This window comes from Trachurus japonicus, chromosome 17 (genome assembly GCF_045865225.1).
Source record: "Trachurus japonicus isolate A0001 chromosome 17, Traja_1.0".
In the NCBI taxonomy this organism is placed as follows: domain Eukaryota; kingdom Metazoa; phylum Chordata; class Actinopteri; order Carangiformes; family Carangidae; genus Trachurus; species Trachurus japonicus.
In genome coordinates, this window is record NC_140923.1 from 20,497,727 (window position 1) to 20,513,655 (window position 15,929).

The 15,929-nt window shown below is 43.0% G+C and overlaps 1 protein-coding gene across 6 annotated transcripts in view; it reads left to right on the forward strand.

The window, feature by feature from the left end:
• LOC146970573 (disks large-associated protein 1-like) overlaps positions 1-15,929 on the forward strand; it is a 199,689-nt gene that overhangs the window by 120,104 nt on the left and 63,656 nt on the right. For all 6 annotated transcript variants that reach the window (XM_085804365.1, XM_085804364.1, XM_085804366.1 and 3 more), the window contains one exon: positions 6,596-6,810. In XM_085804365.1, the coding sequence (XP_085660491.1) occupies positions 6,596-6,810 (215 nt within the window). The remainder of the gene's footprint in view (positions 1-6,595; positions 6,811-15,929) is intronic.

Sequence of the window (15,929 nt, forward strand, 5' to 3'; positions counted from 1 at the left end):
TTTTTACAATCTGGACCTTATTTCTAGCATAAAATACGATCATTTCCTCACCCAGATAACTTTGGTGTCATTACAAGTCGTTCTGACGAAATTAGCTCCAGCTGAGAGCCGCGTATATCTGTATAATGGGAGTCTACAGGGCAGCGGAATGCAGCCTCTAAATAACACATTATCTGCCGTGAAACTCGTTCATTTCACCAATATTTTGTTATGATAGGCTAGTGCTATTCCCCTCTGAGTCCAGAGTTAGCTGTTATCAACATCCGTGGTCTGTAGGTTGACCTACTGACCTCTGACCTGGATGATGTCATCTCCGACCGCGGTGCGGCTTGTTGCTACCGCTAATGCTACGGTTCGTTTCTGCGTGTTTCTGACTTGTCAGAATAAAATGAGCAGCTGGATGAAGTTCAGCTTCCACAGGCTTCCTCTCCTCAACCTGGACTCACTAAAGCTCTGGCTAGTTGAGCTAAAAATGGACCCAAATGCCGAAGTGGAATGATTATTATCAGAATGAGACGACATCATCCAGGTCAGAGGTCAGTAGGTCAACCTACAGACCCCGGATGTTGATAACAGCTAACCCTGGACTCAGAGGGGAAAAGCACTAGCGTATCATAACAAAATATTGGTGAAATGAACGAGTTTTGCAGCGGATAATGTGTTATTTAGAGGCTGCATTGCGCTGCCCCGTGTACTCGCATTATATGGATATACGCGGCTCTCGGCTGGATCTAATTTCGTCGGAACGACTTGTAATGACACCAAAGTTATCTGGGTGAGTAAATGATCGTATTTTATGCTAGAAATCCAGATTGTAAAAAACAGTTATTATCCTTTAAGGACAGTGTCACGATGGGACGTTGATCTGTTGAAACACGGTCTGTAACTGCTGCCTCCAGTGGATGTCTCCGTCAAAACAGTAATAAAAGATGCCTTCGGGTAACACTGTGAAACATTCAGGAGTCCTCCTCTCCATTACAAACACACCGGGAGATTAAAGCCAGCAGAAAACACTAAAATAAAACAGTTTGACTCAGTGAGTCACTGATGCTCTTCAGTGGACGCAGCTGGACGTCTCCAGCAGCTGGAGCTGAGCACTCTAACATCTACTCAGCTTGTTTCTCTGAGAACTTCACATCCAGACTCATCTGCTCCAAATACAGAGATGAAAAAGTGTGTGAGGCTTAAAACTAGATCAAAGTCAATGTTGAGCTTCTGTGAGACAAACACACTGACGCATGATCATGGAGGTTATGATTTGAGCTGATGGAAGCATTTGGGAAACTCATATAGACACAGACACATATAGAACACAAGTCTGATTGTTTTGATTAGTAGATTTATATGTTTATTTATGTCATTCAACAAAGAGTACAATGCACATACAGTAACATATCTTATAATATAAAAGGTGTCGGCTGAAGCTAAGAGCTCACGACGCCTACCCTTCTCACCTATTTTACAACTAGCTGACTTATAATTTCCTCCTCCATTGTGATTTTGCAAAGGCAACAATACCAATCGAATACACAACTCCAGTCAACAATTTGCCCAAGCAACAATCAAACAACATTACCTAATTCCCAGAAACCAAAAACTGTTTGCTTATATTTATCAATTATCTTATTTGATTTGATTTGATTTTATAGACTTTTAAATCTTTGGAATGTCTCATATAATTTCAATTCATCCTCAAGATTGTTCCATAAATTCACCACATACATCTATTATACATTTACAAATTCTGATAAGGTTTGTGCTATAAATTTCAGTCAGTTTTCATTAGGATGTATTCCAGCTAATGAAATACTTAAAGGGATAGTTCAACATTTTAGCAAATTGGGCCATTGCCGTAATCCCTGCAGTTTGAGGAGTAGGTTTGTTACCTTTAATTGTCGGTGCAAGCTATTTTTAGAACAGCGGAGCAGAGCCGTGAGCTGCTCAGAGCTACGCTACGGAGGCTAATGGGATTTCTTGGTTTCCCTCATCAAATACACAATCCAACAACTCCAAAACACACTGGTGGACAAGTTGTGACCTGCACATTCACCACGCTATGAGATAATAACGGAACTTTACGAGACAGAGTTGTTTTCGAAGTAAATTTATGCAAAACCACTAATGCGTGTTCTCGTCAGGTGCAGTTTATTCGGCAAGCAATCTCTGCATTTGCCTCAAAACTCGTAACGTTCCGTTATTATCTGGTGAATGTGCAGGTCACAACTTGTCCACCAGAGCGTTTTGGAGTTGTTGGATTGTGTATTTGATGAGTTTGATGAGGGAAACCAAGAAATCCCATCAGCCTCCGTAGCGTAGCTCTGAGCAGCTTGCGGCTCTGCTCTGCTGTTCTAAAAACAGCTTGCACCGACAATTAAAGGTAACGAACCTACTGCTAGAATTTTAGGGATTATGGCAATGGGCCAATTTGCCAACAATGTTCAACTATCCCTTTAAGATTAAAGTTCAATTAAAGTGATGCAAAAATCATCCAAAAACTCCAGACAGGTGGGTGTAAATATGTTCTTTCACATGAGCGAGTGTATGATCACCCAAACCCAGGCTGGAGTGAGAGAAGCAGGATGAGAGTGTGACTTATATCAGATCACAGTGTTGTGAACAGTGTGAACATCCAGAGGCAAACGTCTCTTACCCTGTCACATTTCAGCGGCAGTATGTTCATACACCAACAAGTCGTCGCACCACATGACTAAAAAGGTCAGAGAGACTGCTCATTGGTTTCTGTTTGACCTCACAGAGAGAGAGAGAGAGATTCATCCCAAACAGAATGTGTGAGCTGATCTGTGATCTGCCATCAGAGCCACTCTTCTTGTTCCACTGTGCTTTTATTATTTAACAATGTTATTACTGAGCATCGTTTCATCTGTTGCCATAGTGATGGTTGTGTCGAGGTGATAACAGGGTTATGCAGACTTTAACATTTGCTTATGGTTCGACTTATTTAAGGTTAAGTTGCACGGTTGTTTGAACTGCTCATAAGAGTTTTTAGAAAAAGGAAGAAAAAAAAGTTTCTCTGAAGCTCAAAGACCAAGATTTAAAAGCATAAAAAAGTAGGAGGAGAGAGCGAGCATTCATTTTAAACTTCAGAGTGTTCTGTGAAGAGCAGCTTCACGTGGTCGCATCAGGAGGAGAACGACAGCGAAGCCCCCGCTCCCCCATCCCTCCCGGTGCCCTCGGCTCTATCTGTTCAATCTGCAAAATGATTATCTCCAGCATCTCGGCAGCACAGATGCAGTACCTGTTATCTCTCACGCCGCCGCCCGAAGCGATCAAACAGCCAAGTGTTGCCACGGAAACAATGTACAGGCTGTAATATGAAGCACACACATACACCGTGGGTGCTGTGTGCAGACCTGCTGTATGGATGTCACATGCAGAGTGGCTCATTTCTTAAACATGGTTGTTGTGTATATACTGTATATATAATATATAGTTAAAAATGCCTGGTGTCTCCAGAGCTTAGCCTCGGCCCTGACGACAGCCTCAGCAGCTCCACTTGCTCCTCAGATACATCAGTGCCGAGCTGCAGTGGAAGTGAGGCCTGTGCGTGGGTGAGAGCCGCTGCTGATGCTGCTGCAGCTGGTCCTTTCCCCGCATTCGCTTTTTATAGCCAAACTGCTCATTTGTGTCTCCTTGACGTCACACACACACACACACACATATACAGAGAGAAGGAGCGAGAGACATTTATCCCAGCAGAGCTGTTCCCTCAGTGATTCACATGTAATTAGTCAGAGTAGTGGTGCAGCTCTCCTGCTGTCTGTCTCTGTTATTGTCTGTCAGAGTCTCTCTCTGGCCTCCAGTCTGAAGCTGGAGCTGGGAAACACTCGCAGGTTTGACCGGAGTGGCTCCGGCTGGGTGAGCATGCTCATGAGGTTTGGCTAATTAAGATAACGAGCTGGAGATGACCTGTATATCATGCACAGCCTCCTCACACTTCATACGCCTCGTTGTGGAGAGTAAGGGTTCAGGTGAGAAGCCGAGGTGTCTGTGGACTCAGGAGGAGACAGGCAGGGTTTATGGAGATGTCATTTACTGACACAAAGTGAATTGAGTGATTAGCCCATCGTCTCTCTGCCATTTGGCTCATCACACACAGCTGACAGTGATAGCATTGATAATGCAGATCCTCCAGAGTTCTGATTTTGTCCTTGAAAAAGTTATAACTATCAAAATCAGTTGATCTCAAAGGGGGAATATAATGGAAATAGGCTATCACTTTTTGAAGGCTCTTTATATTTAAGTGTTTGTCTTGCTTTCAGGCCGTAAAATGTGAGAATTGACAATACTTTTCAGGCTCCCTAGTTTGAAATCCATGTGGTTTTACAAGCTGTTCCCTCAGTTGTCATCCAATGATGTCATTAGTTTTCGAATTTACCACCCCTACCTGTACCGGTAGAGGGGGCGGGGTGGGGTGAGCAGTGGCTCATTTTCATTTAAAGGGACAGGCACTGAAACCAGATGTGATGTTTGATCCTTGGGGTATTTTGACCAAAGCATGTCACAGACATGTCTTTAAGACACCCGGGATCTATTTTAATTTGTGGAAAAGGGGCAGAATATGTCTTCATATACAGGTATTTCCATGTGTAGTGTGATTATAAAGCAGCTCTAGGTTCTATATTAATACTGTGAAACTATCAAAGCGTCAGTCCACAGAGAAATGACCACAGCCTGTATTCAGACACTGGGCCTTAAAACCAGCTGTCAGGACTTCCTGTGACTTGGTGATGTCACAACAAAGAGCAGCTCAGCGTGAGCCTCAGAGCCTCCTCTCTTCTGATTGGTTGTCACTGACCTGTTGTTAATAGAGCTCCAGAGAGAAGCCTGAAAGAGGAGATGTAAAAACTACACTACAATAGTTTTATGGTTCTTAAAACCACAATACCTTCTTATGGACCAACCCTTTAAATAAAACACAGAAGAATAGGATAATATGGTTCATGTTATGTATTAGGAAAGATGCAGGACTTATATTGGACATTTCAGGAGCATTTATATAAAATATGTTTTTTTGTGAAGTATATTTTTGGGAGGATTTTTTACCTTTAAATTGATAGGATAGTTGAGAGAGACAGGAAATGGGAGGCAGAGAGAGGGGGATTGACATGCAACAAAGGGCCACCAGATTCGGGTTTCGAACCAGGGCCGGCTGCAGTGGGGACTGTAGCCTCTGCTACTGCTGATGTCAGACAGAGAGAAAACATGATAATTATCAGGATTTATTCATGTTTTATTTACAGAGTCCTGTCACTTTCTTTATCCGATCTATCATACAGTTTTGTCTATGAGTAGTTGTAACAGTAATGTTTCCATACCAAGGTGCAGCATTACTTCATGAAACATTTTGACATTATGACCTCAGGCTGTTCATCAGTTACTGTCCAGCCTGCAACTTGACTGACTGCTGAAATGTTCCAAACACAGATGAGTCCTCTCTGACACTGATAGGATGAAGCTGAGAGTCAGAGGCTGTGAAGGGGAATCTGCTTGAGTGACCTCTGGGTTTATACCAGGGGTTCAAATCTGAAAAACAGTTAAAGGGATAGTTCAACAGTTTTTCAGAAAGCAGTCTCTGCATTTGCCTCGAAAAAAAGCTCTGTCAGTTATTATCTCATAGCGTGGTGAATGTGCAAGTCACAACTTGTCCACCAGAGCGTTTTGCAGTTGTTGGATTGTGTATTTGATGAGTTTGATGAGGGAAACCAAGAAATCCCATTAGCCTCCGTAGCGTAGCTCTGAGCAGCTCGCGGCTCTGCTCCGCCGTTCTAAAAATAGCTTGCACCGACAATTAATGGTAATGAACCTACTTCTATGACTATAGGGATTATGGCAATGGGCCAATTTGCCAAAATGTTGAACTGTCCCTTTAACAGCTAACTAATCCCACACCGACTACATTTCAATTAGAACTAGTTCCTGTTTGAAGTCGTCTGAGCAGCACAGACTCAAGTCCATTCGCTCCCACTGTACTGAAGAAGAGACAGAAGCTGTTTTAATTTTTAATAGTTTTCATTCGGGTGAAGTCACTTCTGAAAACTGTGAAATCACAAGGCTGCGTTCTCTTCATGTGACTTTGTTCATGGATTTTTCTTTGTGCAGTTACTGTCAGTAGGACGTCTTACCCCCCCCCCCCCGCCCGCTTGTATTACAAAGCGTAGTAAACACACAAACGCACGCATCCACCGGTCTGGCAGTGTGCTGATGAACCGAGCTGACTCCAGGAGAGCAGATGTGTGAATTTGCCAGAGAGAAATCTCAGACCCGCACACATCCTGCTTCATGCTAATTAGCCGACACTGTCCCTCAGCAGTGTGAGTGGAAAGTGTGTGTGTGTGTGTGTGTGTGTAAAGAAAAAGTGTGATGATGAAGACACAAACCAGCCATCATTTTTAGTCCAGTCTGTGTTTGTAGATGCTATACTGTAGACGTTGTGTTGTGGTCCTGCATGTCGGCTCTGTGTTACTCTATGTACCACCAGGACAGTGTAGGTAGCCAGTTTGGTGGCTGGGACTCGGACAGCAGCAGTGCGGGTCCCCCTGACGCCGCGTCTCTGTCCTCTCTGCCCCATCGCCAGGTCCCTCAGGATGAGTGGAGCGGCTTCTCTCCTCTGGGGAAGGAGGACGACATCCCCTGCCGGAGGATGAGGAGTGGCAGCTACGTCAAAGCCATGGCCGAGGACGACAGCGGGGACTCGGACGGGAGTCCCAAACCCTCCCCCAAGATCCAGGCGCGCCGGGCCAGCTACCTGAAAGCCACGCAGCCATCTCTGACGGAGATGACCACTCTACAGTAAGAGCTCACTCACTGTCAATGAAGTGTCTTATTGTTCTTTTAGCAGCATGTTTGTGTTATGGACAGATTGTAGACCAACCTGAGGTCCTACTGCAGCTGATGTGATGTCACAGCCTCCAACAGATGTTCTCTCAGTCTCCCAGAACCCTTCCATTGACAATTTGCCATTGTTCCCTAAACAGTGTTGGAAAAGTTCACTTTCTATGAACTAGTTCAAAGTTCAGTTCACAAATTTTAAAATGAACTAGTTCAGTTCATAGTTCATAATTCAAAATTTTGAACTAAGTTCACGGTTCCAAAACTGAACTAGTTCATAGTTCTCAGCCCATATTGAACCACAGACAGCTACTATTTTAGCATTTTTAACCAGTATTAGTTCCTACTACTTTATTTTCCCCAAAAAGTAGCGATGAAAGTAGGAAAAGTATTATGTCCATGAAGGTTCTCAATCATCCAGGTCAGAGGCTAGAGGTCAGATACTATTGCGTTAGTATTTTATAGAATTCTCAAATATGTCAAATTACTTGGACTTCCCTCTCTAACCCCTGTTTATCTTTTACTAACCATCTGGGTCAGTATTCCTCCACACAGACAGGCTCTGTGACGCGCTGTATCACTCCGCCTCTTCCATGCGCTGCTGATCCAAACAGCTGATAGGTGTTGCCAGATTGGGTGGTTTTTCTGCTACATATTAACGCCTGTTTACGGTGTGTTTTAGCTGGGTTTTTGCCCCGAAGGCTCTATGGAAATCTGGCACACTCCTGAACAAAGTCATACTTTGAGAGAGCGCAGTCTTCCCCATGATAGTGGAGCTACTGAACCAGAATAAGGGTGTATTCAGGCATGGCTAGTTTGGAGCAGCCCCAAAGATCGGTTCGTTTGGGCAGATGTAAACACAGCAGTCTCGTTCAGATGCGGGATAAAAGAAGCGGGCCGAGATCGCTTAGAAGAGGTGGTTTCGACTCGCTTTCATTCGAGCCCTGGAGTGGTTCGTTAGCAGTGAGAATGTAATCAACTCAGCAACCGACACAACTGACTCAAAAAAACAAACAACCTGGCCAACCATCTCTGCTGATGTTGCATGGTCGTTGTTTTTCCAGGGAAACCTCCTCCTCCTTCCGGATGAGATTTCTGACCAATGAGAGAACAGCTGGTTTGCGCATGGCATTTCTTTACAACTTTGTGGACCATTTGGCACTGTTACCATGTGAACACAAAGGACCCAAAATCAAAATGCAACAATTGTATCGTTTTAGCCCGCAAGCCGCAAGTCTGAATACACCCTAAGAGACCATTTAAACGTTTGCAGGTGGTTAGAATTCATTAGCCGATTAGAGTGTGACACCATTAGGTTACAATAGTGAACTTACTATATTACATTTTTTTGATTTACTGAATTTTTGTTTTCAATTTGTTTTCACACTACATTTACCATGAGCCTCCACGCGCACGGTGAAATTCTTGGACCGGCGCAAGACGGACGAAAGCGAAAACATTTGCCAAGAATGTTTTCATTTATCAAGAACAGTCGGAGGTTCGAAGACGATCAGATACCGTCGTAGTTCCGACCATAAACGATGCCAACTAGCGTTCCGGCGGCATTATTCCCACAACTCGCCGGGCAGCGTCCGGGAAACCGAAACTAGGAAATGCTGGGCGAGTTGACCACTAAATAATAATATCAAAATAAAATGATACATAGACCCATTAACAAGTGTGGGTAATGTAATTCATCCACATCAAGTAAACTCTTTGGGATCTCTTTAAATTGTAATGATTATGGCTTAGTCATTACAATTAAAAGAAATAAAGATATTAAATATTGAATTACTGAAATAAATGAACATGATATTCTCATTTATTGAGATGCTCTTGTACAGTCATGGCCAAAAATATTGGCACCGCTGCACTTATTTTCAGATAATGCCCCGTTTCTCTCTGCAAAACATTGCAACCACAATGTGTTAGTTTTCAGAAGTGTATTTCTTTGGTTTGCAATGGAACAACACAAACAACGGAGTAAAAAAGTAAAATTTGACATTTTACACACAGAACTTCGAAAAGAAACTGGAGAAAATTATTGCAACTTTTCAAAACTGAAAGAAATCATTGGATTTCAAGCGTGTGATGCTCCTTTAATTTGTATTTTAACTCACCTGTGACAATTAACATGTGCTGCCAGTATAGGAATCACACTAGCGACCAATAATTTTCTCCAGTTCATTTTGGAACTCTGTGTGTAGAATGTCAGATTTTACTTTTCTGCTCAGCTTTTTATGTTGTTCCATTGCAAACCAAAGAAAACACTTCTGAATACCAAAGCATTTCAGTTTTCAGGAATAAAAAGAGCATTATCTGGAAAAAAAAAAAGTGCAGGGGCACCGCTACAATGTACAGATGTTCTCTGAATAGCTCACACGCAGGCAACATAAGACATGAGGATCTAGGTACAGCACACATCAGGAGGTTTGGGAGCAGCAGAACTCTGTATAGTGTCATTATTAAAGCTTTAAGGGGGTTTATACTTATTATTGCAGGCCCTGTTTCCCTGGAGAGCAGACACACTCCACACAGGTTTACCTCTGCGTGTATAGTGCATCTGCAGGTCACATCAAAAATGTTGCGTTACATCTTACACAGTTGTCTTCTTCCAGCTCTCTCTCTTTATCTCCCTGTAGATGAACGTCCCTGAGAAACACACTAATATTCTGAATATCTGTATCATTTAAAATGATGTGAAGAAGAACAAATGTTTGATGGCAGAAGTGATTGTGCATCATCAGAGCTTCTTCTGTGTTAACGTGATTTCCTCCGGGACAGACGTTGGGTTCAGATTGTTACTGAGGAATTCTTCAAACTGACTCTTTAACTGACAAGCTTGATAACCTAATATTACACCCGGTGTAATAACGACGTCACCCGCGTCTTGGATTTCATCGTCGGCCCCAAAGAGGTCCGTCTAAATCTACTTGGTTAATTGTGTCGTGTTGAACGACGTCGTGAACTCTTGTAGCGGCTGCTCGGAGAGCGTGCCACTGACAGAGATGTAATCTTCAGTCTGATCTACAGCAGGAAGCCAGAAATATCACCTTGGTCTAATTAAGCTTTCACAGCTCTCTAAATAGTGAGAGTAATTACAGTGAGTAGTCGAGGGACTCGGGCTGCAGCTCGCTTTCTTTTTTTTTTCTGTTGTCTGCTCTTACTGTGTCAAGTCAAGCACACATGTATGGGGCTACCTCCAACACACACACACAGCAGAGCTGAAGAGATTTGGTGGCAGCTGCTTCTTATGTAACTGGGCAGTTGGAATAGTTGTATTCAGGTCATATTGGTCTCCAGTTAAGTCAGACCATGTCCTATAAATCAGCCTCACCTGTCATCCAGGTGGTTTGACACTGACGCTGACAGGAGTTGAGTTCAGACACTGGCTCATAACTTCTACATGTGGGAATCACCAGAGGCCCTGCAATACGATATTAGCTGCCTCTCCACTGTGGGAGTTCCTGCTCTTGTTGTTGTTGTCCAGGCAGTATAGACACTAGGGCTGACCTCCAAAAGTCGACGATTCGACGATTCGATTCGGAGGGGTCTGATTCGACTATGAACCTCGTAGTCGAATCTAACCCCTACCATTCTGACTATATGGGGGTGCCCACGGCTGCTGAGCATAAATTGTTACATAGAATATCTTTTTTCGTTATAAAAAGACTATTTTGATACAAAATCTGCCTACTTTCTGTTAATAAAGAGTTCAAAATTATGTGTGCGTTTAAATGGTAGTCTTAGCTTCTTACTACGTATTAATAAATCACCCACTGCAGTTGCACAATTAAATGAGCGGAGGTTTTTTTTTTTTTTTTCAAATGAGCGGAGGTGAGCAGTAGGACCGTCAAAGTCACTGCAGAACACTCACGGAGTGGCAAAAAGACGAGGGGCAGAGCCGCCAAAGTTTAAAATCAAGGAAGTCTGACAGTCTATTGTCAACATTTATCATGCATGACCTGACAGAACAGCAAAACATTGTGAGGATACATCTGACTTTGACCGAGTTACATTCAAGAACCTGCTTTCAGTCACGGAAAATAAATTAACTCCAGCGGTGATTTTTTTTTTTTTTTCGATGGATCAGCTGTGTTTACCGTTTCAAGTGTCAATAGTTCTGATGGTTAGACAGATGAATTAGTCTCTAACACATCCTAAAGTTTGACATGTCAGAGTTTTTCAGAAGAGGAACTTGTTTTTTTCCGACTTCCGAGTTGTCATGAACGCACCATCAGTGTCGGGAGTCACAGCTGTAATCTCGTCCCTCTGCAGCCTGTCTGTCTCTCTGCCGGTGCCGCGGTCACACTGTGTGTGTTACAGGATTGATTAACGTAATGTACGGATTGTCGAGTCCTTCTGACCTCCGTTTGTTTTGATACTACATGTTTTACCCGGTTTCTCTGTGTCCACGACCACCGCTATCCTTCACCACGTTGAGGGATGAGGGATGACTCACAGTCCGAGCAAAAGGAGCGTTGTCCAGGGCAACGTAACATAAACGCATACCCTGGCTCACAATGGCTACTAAAAATCATCCAAAGTGTGGAAAATAAATAAAGGTATTTGTTTTACACCTACCATATTTTTGGGGTGTTTTAGCTCTTTTGTTTGAAACGGAAAAAGTCGCAAATTTGCTGCTATCTAAAAAAAAAAAAAAAAAAAAAGGTTCGACGATCAGTCGACTACGGCAAAATCTGACGAATCAGATTCGACTATGAAAATCCTTAGTCGAAAACAGCCCTAATAGACACATACAGTACTAGGTTTTAAAAATGTTATTTTGATCGTCGTGTTATCGTAGAGTTCTCTGTCTACCATATGTCTTCTACTACTACTTATTCTTTTTTTTTCGGTAGATGCTTTATTCTCTTTTTTCGGTAGACCAAACAAGAGAACACAGTTTGACCAATCAGCTGTCGGAAGACTGAGGTCAGTTAATTAAATGAGTCCAGTCTGGTGCGCTGCTGCTTAGTTGGAACGAAAACCTGCAGCCACACGGATCTTTGTGGAATAGTTTGGACATGCCTGCCTTAGTCTGTTCAGATCAATACTTGGTGTCTGTATATCGATACAATATTGTCATGCAAAATGTTGTGATACAATGCTGTATCCATTTTTCCCCTCATCCCGAATAACTTCTGACCAAAGTTAGAATCAGCTCAAAAAAAGGAGACTCAGTCCTGAAAGTAGGAAGAGCTGAATAACATCCATTTACACATTTAATGTGTGAATAAATGAGTCAATGAGAGGGGAAAAGTCAGTGACGTAAGAGTCTTTAGTGGTTCAACCCATCGTGATGGGTGATGGTCCTGAAGGTAGGAAGAGGAGAATGAATTGGAAGACTGGAGGTGGAGGAAGTGGAGGAGGTCACAGTGATTCACCTCCGTATGAAGAGATGGAAGCTGACAGCAGGAGAGAGGAGAGCACGTTTGAATGCATGACAGGGAACCACTTGATTGGCTGCTTGAGACTGTGGAGAGATCTGATTGGTTTCAGAACACTTGAAGTCAGCTGATTACGAGGAGTGGGTGAGAGAGGGAGAAAATGAGACTGTGAATGGAAGAAGAAAAGAGAGAGCCCTCCAGGTTGGACCTCCATATTCACTTGTTATTTAATCACAGTTTGGGCCCTAGTTTCGTCGACCAGGTGAAGTCTAGCATCAGCGCAGCTTCGCCACGCCAACGGGGTGTGGCCCAGGTCCATTTCGCAAGTTTGCTGGGCCGCGCAGTCAGACTTAGACTAGCGCAACCCCTCCCCTCGTCCCTCCCACCGGCGCAAACGGTGAAGAGGGAGGAGACAGGGCGGGAGGGAGACAGGAGGAGGAGAGAAAGGCGTGGAGTGGGTTTGACACAGCCGAGTCAGATCTTCACCAATCAAAGGAGCTCCTCTCCTCACCTTTAACTGCGCGGCGGGTGATGCGCGCTGCAAGTTTGTCATTTTATACTTGGACATGGACGGAGGAGACAGCGACGCCAGAGGCCGAACCTCTCCCAGGAGGAAACAGCTGTTTTGGTCCGGAGGTCCGAGCTCAGAGTGACCAATAATGAGTTTACTAATATACTTAACCAGGTTTGATCTGATATACTGAGAACCCCTGCCCAATGTAAGAAACAACTAATACACTAATAAAGAAACTCACATTTATTCAAACCCTATGTAAGCAAGATGACAGGTGTACACTAATCACAACATAAACACAGACCATGTGGATTAAATCAGCGTAAAGGACTCGCGCTCTCTCTCTCTCTCCCTCCCTCTCTCTCTCTCTCTCTCTCTCTCTCTCTCTCTCTGTCCGTCTCTTTTTTTCTCTTTTTTTTCTGTGATGAGATGCTGAGTATACTGTAGTAGGCTATATACTGACTATCTGATACCGAGGCTGTTGTGGTGGACTAAGAGAGAGATGATGATTTGTGTTTTGTTTTTCATTACGGCTGCGTGATGCGGTCGCTCTCCGCTAATGAATTAATAAGTAAATAAATAAATAAAGCGATCATCACAAGGGCAGAGTGGTATCTCAACACGGCAGCGACATGCAGTCATCCACCCTCAGTCCTGCTTGGGACATCCACAGCTGCTTTTCAGTGCCAGTTCGTCCCTGCTGTGTTAATTCAGGTGGAGTTTCCATTGCGCGTGCCACAGCCTTTGATCTCTGCTTTGATCTGACGTCAGATGTGACGGGACAATCTATATAGATATAAATTCACGTGTTGATTCCGTTAGTTGCATTAAATAGTGGTTATTGTGGATATTTATTGCATTGAAATGTGTCTGGAACTGTGGAGATCTGCCTGTGAGGTCTTGGTGACGTGTGTGCACTGCAGGTCAGTCAGCCAAACTTCCACTGCACCTGCTGCGCTTCGCTCTGCGCTGAGACTAGACCTGGTTGGAGGTGGCGAGCTTTCAGCGCAACCTCGGCGGGACATTTTCGGACAAAACTTCCACTGCACCAAGCTGAATCTGTGACGCCTCCCCCTGCTGCGCGGCCACGCCTATCTCAGCGCAGCGCGATCTGCCAATCTTCCAATCTGACTTTGCGCTAGGCTGCGCTGGTCGAAACTTGCATTAGACCGGCTGCGCTACCTTGCGCCACCTGCGCTGCGCCAGCAAACTAGGGCCCTTTATGTTCATACGAGTCAAAATCTTCAGGTTTAGACTTTGTCTGCTCACAAGAAATACAAAAGGCTGGTCCACCTGTGTTGAGGAGGCAAATAAAGTGTCTTCAATACTGATTGGTCAGCACCTTGGAGAAAGTTCATTTTGGATCTTGACATATCGACCTGTGGTCAGAGTAGAACAGACACACAAATGCCACCTAATTAAATGATGTATCCTAAATAAGAGAGGCGAAGTCGTGTGAGTCAGTGACAAGTTAAACATGTAGAGACAAAAGGAGGAGAAAAGTGGAGGAGAAAATAGAAGGATAAAAGGAGGACAGGAAGGGGAGGGGACACCTATCGTGTGTGTCACTGAGACCCGGTGGACACTTTGACATACAGATTCTCTTCCCTTATAAAGTTCTTCGACCCCCAGAACGTTGTAATGTCTTTGCTGTTAAATACTTGACCAGCTGAAGTTGGAATGTTCTCGAAATGTTGAACAGGAAGTTCTAAACCTGGTGTTTACCATGCAGTCGGTGTTATTAAATGCACACAAGCTGTGATTAAATCCACGCAATCAATAATCACATCCCACATGTATGTGATTGTGCTTTAGCAGGGTATTTAACCAAATGACAGGTCTTATATTAGTCACATGTAGCACAGACTCTGCTGGACTGAAGGGCATTATGATAATGTGACAAAACCCCTCCCATTGTCTTGGAATCTTAGCAGGAGACCCATGTGTCCCTCTGTCCTCTCCCTCCCATCTGCTGACAGCCTTTTACTTTTACTTTTACACATTCAACACCTCCGCATACACCCCTCATCCAGGCACTGTGTTCATGACTTGACTATCTCATCATTCATTTGTTTAGTATATGGCCCATTTCAGAATTGCAGGTACTTTTCAAGTTTAGACAGACAACAAGACACCTGTACCATTTAAAATATTTAATCTGAAAATCAGCGTACTAAGAGTAAAATCTATCAGCTCTATTACAGACAAATTGGGTTAAGTATTTATAGTACTCAAATGCAATTTAACTTTAAAACCATGTCTTGTCAGGGTTTTTTATGTGGTTTTATAACAGAGATAACAGACTTGACCAGATCATAGAGACAGATAAAAAATTTAATGTTGAAATCACATGAATTACAGAAAATAAATACTATCAATACTAACTATTGATAGAATTTGCACAAAAAACTACTAATTATACTTGATTATTTCATGTTAATTCAAGTTGAACTTGTGACTCATGACCTGAAGACAGTCAATAATTGGTGGGGTGGGAATCATTTAATGAATACGTTTATTTGCGTATAAATTGTGTCTAAATTACACTAACATTAGTATTGGTGAACATTCACTATAATTCGCAATAATATTTAAAACATATCCAAACATATTTTAGGGGAAATTTCTGGGAGACGCAAAATGTATGAAATGACCCATATGCTCTATATAATACATTGTTTTTTTTAAATTATTTACCTTTGTGTGATCTTCCCTATTCTCACATTCACTGACGCAGTTTGTTAGAAGAGATAAGATCTGAGGGATCCAGTAAGTGCAACCGAATCCTGAAGTTTGGATCTGGGTGGGCGGGGCTTGGGGCGTGGCTGAGAGTGATGACTGCTTTGTTGTGACATCACAAAGTCACAGGAAGTCCTGACGGCTGGTTTTAAGGCTCAGTTTCTGAATACAGGCTGTGTGCATTTCTTTGTGGATTGAGGCTTTGATACTTCCACAGTGTTAACCTAGAGCTATTATAATCACACTACACATGGACATCTACCTTTTGGAGCTTTAATACAAACATCTACCTTTATACTGTATGGAGCTTTAAATCAACTTAATTCTACTGTTATATTTGTTATATTTCATCAGCCTTTACAAGGTCAAATGTCATTGTTTCTTAAAAATGTTTTGGGAATTAGATTTGAATTTCATGAATGTGAATATAAACTATG